General features: G+C 38.5%; 1 protein-coding gene across 1 annotated transcript; it reads right to left on the reverse strand.

The window, feature by feature from the left end:
- Positions 1228-2175, reverse strand: LOC102187921 (olfactory receptor 6M1-like). The gene has a single exon (XM_005699681.2). The coding sequence runs from the start codon at positions 2173-2175 to the stop codon at positions 1228-1230; it is 948 nt and encodes a 315-aa protein (XP_005699738.2).

Below are 4932 nucleotides of genomic sequence, written 5' to 3' on the forward strand. Positions count from 1 at the left end.
GTAACATAGAGACCAAATGACTCCTGAGAAAACTAGAGAGAGATCAGAGATTCTGAGGGAAGTGGGTGTCTGCTTGGATTTTTAAGGAGTTCTAGCTACTAATATTTGTCCTTAGCAGGTCTTGCGGTTTCTTACCTTCTGAGGTTTTATGTGGTATTCTTGATTATTATTATGATAAATACCAATGTTACTTAAGCTAGCTTGATTACTTTTCTGCTTTTATTTTCCCCAACCAAATGCATCCTAGGACATTTATTCTTCTGTAGATGATGATCACTTTGGCCAGTTGCCACAGACGATCAGTCTGGACTCATTGTCAGTTACTGCCTCTGAATAACTGGTTTTCCTTTCGACACATTGCCTCTCACAGTCTGTTCTCACTCATCTGATACGCCTTGGTCTGTAGATTTTCTGGATAATTAGAACTGGCGGGCAATGCTCTTATCTCAGAAAACATGGATAACTTTTCATGTTAACTCTGTTTCCCTAAGTTTCTTCTCATTCCATACTTCATGATACAGTGACGTGCTTGAGTAGGCTAGAGTTCACATGTATCTGCATATATTCAAAACTAGTGATGTAAGATGCTTAATCTCAATGAATCTGAGTTTTCTCATCTGTAAAATGGGAAAAATATCACATTCTCAAGGTTAAGAGGACTAAATGATATATATATATGTACATATTAGAATATACCGTACAAACACTGGGATATTATTATTATCTACAGTATCTGGCTGTCAGGAATGGAGCTAATCATCTTGAATAGTTTGCAAAGACCCATAAAAAGTACTTATTTTTAATTACATGTGGTTTCATTTCTTAGACCATTGTGGTTGAGCCTACATTAACAGAAAGAAAAAGAAGAACCACAGACTATATTCCCCACTTTACAGATAATATGTTAGGTTCAGATAGGCTAAGTGTCACCCGATAAAAAAGTGATAGAGAGGGCTTAATATCTGTGACTTCAGTGTTTTTCATTAATCCGTGAAATTCTGTGTGTGGGAAGGTCCAGTAATAGAGTCCAGAGCATGTTATTTTCTCTGTCTCCTCTGGACTCTGGCCATAATACTTTGCAGCTGGTGTGGCACATAGTTCTTCCATCTCTTTGCACACACCTTTGATTTTATGGTCTTCAAGCATGCTTTACTCCACATTGTGTCTAAGACGTGAAAATGCCATTCTTAGCAAACAAACTTTCAAGGATTCCTGTGGGATTATGTTTCAAGCTTTCCTGGGCAATAAGGATATAATTTTGTTGACTGCATCTCTCAAAACTTCCTTTACCTTTTCGTTCCTTAGACTATAAATGAAGGGGTTCAGGAGAGGGGTCCCCATTATGGTGAGGACAGCAGTCACTTTGTCAAATTCCAGGGAATGACTCTGGCTGGGTCTCACATACATGAAGATGTTGCTCCCGTAGGCAATAGAAATGACAGTGATGTGAGAAGCGCAGGTGGAAAAGGCTTTCTGACGCCCTTGGGCCGAGGGGATGCGCAGGATGGTCGAGATGATGTAGGTGTAGGACACGGTGGTGATCATCAGCGAGGTGAGGAGGATGAGAGAAGACAAGAGGAAGCTTATCATCTCAAGGAAATGAGTGTCTATGCAGGCCACCTGCAGCAGAGGGGCGATGTCACAGAAGAAGTGATGAATCTCCTTATGGCAGAAGGGCAGCCTGGACAGCAGAATGACCGGGCAGAGCACCGACAGGAAGGCCCCCACCCAGCAGCCCAGAACCAGCAGGAGACACAGCCTGCTGTTCATGATGATGGTGTAGCGCAAGGGGTTACAGATGGCCACATAGCGGTCAAAGGACATCACCACCAGCAGGATGAACTCCACGGTCCCCAGGAAGAAGAAGAAGTATGTTTGGCTGATGCAGCCTGCAAAAGATATGATTTTCCTGTTTTCTAGGAGACAGGCTAACAGTTTTGGGGTAACCGATGTAGTATATAAAATGTCCAAAAAGGCTAAGTTACTGAGGAAGAAGTACATTGGGGTTTGGAGGCGATAATCAGCCCATATTAGGGAAATGATGACACCATTTCCAGTTAGAGTGAGCAAGTAAGTAAACAAGAGGACCACGAAGAGGAAAATCTGAAGTTTCTGGAGAGCAGGAAAGGCAGTCAGGATAAATTCAGTCACTGCGGTCTGATTCTGCACATCCATTGAGTGTGGTACAAGGTGGGCAGCACGTCTCTGAGAAAATAATAAAATAAAAAGATCAAATTCAACTTAAACTTTCAACTGTCAATATCATTGATAAGACTTCCCTGGTGGCCCAGTGGTGTAAGAGCCACAGAAGACGTGGTTTGGGGTCGGGAAGATCCTCTGGAGAAGGGCGTGGCAACACACTGGCCTTCTTGCCTGGAGAATCCTGTGAACAGAGGAGCCTGGCGGGCTACAGTCCGTGGGGTCACAAAGAGTCAGACACAACTGAAGTGACTTAGCACGCACGAAATACCATTCATAAAATGCAGTAGAAAAACATCTGAATAGAATTGAGTGATTTATTTTCATTCTGCCCCTTACCCTTATAAGTGTAGCATCTTAGATAAATTACATGACTTCTTCTAAGCTCAGTATTCTTGCATTTAAATTTTTTCTTTGTATTAAGTTGTCTCCATGGTTCCATAAAACTCTAGTCTTAATGATTTTGCTGTTTTTTTATACAACAGTCCTTCCCTTTTCTATTTCACTCCTCCTAAACTTCTATTTTCTTAGCTAAGTTCTGTGCCTTTAAAGAGAAATCTACCTCACTGAGATTTCAGTCAGTTTGGAAAATGGAGAGAATGTCAATAAAAGTTGAGTTATTTTTCTCAAAGTTATTTCAAATTTTCAGGTGTTATCTAAATCAAAGAGCAGAAAAATCGAAACTAACCAGGACAATCAAATGAAAGGAAATCTGCAACGTCTGTTTTCACTTTTGTTATTGCTATTGGGTATCTGATGGTACCCAAGTCTTTTTGATATAATAGTAGCTGAGTTCTCCATCAGGGTGTATAATTTTTCTTTGTTTTTTCTATAATGATAGAAAGTTTTATGTCTGCACTCTTATAGAACAAGGAGGTCAGTTATACATATTCCATTATTTGCAAAACATTTTATATATTTTGAAACATGTTTTCTTGAACATGATCAATGTGTGTCTTTTTATCATTGCAATTCTACATCTATGGCAGCATCCAGTAGAGTAACTTCCACCTCCCATTTCCCAACTAATTCTTGTAGGTTCTCTCAGAGAGGACTCTGATACCGTATATTCTTCTCAGCCATTTGAAGATCAGGTTATTAACAGTAGTGGAAAAAGTGGATGCAGATAGACGGTGTTTGAAGCCCTCAACTTAATCTGTGGATACTGTTCAGCTTTGCTGAGCATTTATAACATGTCTATAAAATACAGTTGACTCACTCCTTTGGTGTATAATTTAGTGGCTAATCCTTTAGTTTTAAGTTAAAGCAAGCAAATATAAACCAGTCCTGGGTATTTTATAGTGGCTCAGTGGTAAAAGAATCCGCCTGCCAATGAAGGAAACACGAGAGACATGGATTTGATCTCTGGGTCGGGAAGATCCCCTGGAGGAGGAAATGGCCACCCACTCCAGTATTCTTGCCTGGGAAATCAATGGACAGATGAGCCTGATGGGCTACAGTCCAGGAGGCTGCAATAAGTCCGACCCGACTGAAGTTACGGACCATGCACTCACGCATAGATGACTATGCAATAGATATACTTACATCATATTGATTGTAGAACAGTTGGGATTTTCTTCACTCAAATACGTTAAGAACCATGAACTTTGGCTATTCCTACTACTTTCTGTCCATTTTCTTTAAATTCTCTTACTGCTTCTATTTGAATTCCATGTAACTCTTAGTTTTAGTCTGAGACTCTTTCCTGTATGATAACACATCCCCTTTTACGAAACTACATCAAATGGTTTTTCAGTTTTTGCTGAAGTACTTCATCTTCTTCACTTGAATGAAAAATAGAAACGAACCAAGAAAACATAACCTGTCTTTTTATAAACTCTGATTACTTTCCCCAATTCTTTTTCTTATTCCTGCAGAAAAAAATCTGTCTCAACTTACACTAAGATTAATTCCAAATGTTATATTATCATTTAATCTTTTATTTTATACATTCAGTAATCTTAATCTTAGGATTTCCCCCTAGGTTTTAAGTAGTATGTATTTTGGATCACATTTTCCAAAAAAAAAAAAAAAAAAAAAAAAGTCAGAATGGTGAGTTTGGTGATGACTCAAGAAATCAAACCCAATGAATTAAGAGCAGATCCTCCAACTTCTAGTTTAGATCTCTGGCAAGAAGACTGAAAGACTTTCTGACCGAAATCTTTCCAAGTTTCAGGTCCTTTTTTTTCACGTATAGACATGTAAGTTTACGTTTGTTCTGATAATTTCTATGTCTTCTGTGCATCCATTCAGAAACTTGGAGCTATTCAGAATCATAGACTATCAGATTAGATGAGAACTAAAGGGCATATGAGATAGTCTGGTGCTAAAATAATCTGTAATGTCTCTGTTGTCTAATTAAGTGAAATTTACTGTTTCTTAAAGGATCTCATTCTACTTTACTGGTCCTGATTGTTAGAAAATTTCATAATTGTATTGACTTAACTATCTCTCTGAACTTTTATCTTTTATTTTTGTCCCTCATGTTCATTCTTTACCTGTATTGTAACTTGACTTCAGATATATCTACTTAATTTACTTTCTCCTTGTGCATATTAATGTTGTTATGACTGGATGAATGTGATATTTAATGATTCTTTAATTCACTTTTGAAAGTTTGCTTTAGAATGGCTCTAGGGATTCTAGCATAAAAAAGTTTAATTATAAGTAGTGCAGTCCCAGGATGTTAGAAGTGAAGTAACTAGTCACAGAAAGTTAAGGTCCCCTGGGAGA

Source organism: Capra hircus, chromosome 29 (genome assembly GCF_001704415.2).
Source record: "Capra hircus breed San Clemente chromosome 29, ASM170441v1, whole genome shotgun sequence".
NCBI lineage: Eukaryota > Metazoa > Chordata > Mammalia > Artiodactyla > Bovidae > Capra > Capra hircus.

Bases quoted from the DNA above. Each gene is read 5' to 3' on its own strand.
- LOC102187921 (XM_005699681.2), bottom strand. From the start codon at position 2,175: ATGGATGTGCAGAATCAGACCGCAGTGACTGAATTTATCCTGACTGCC.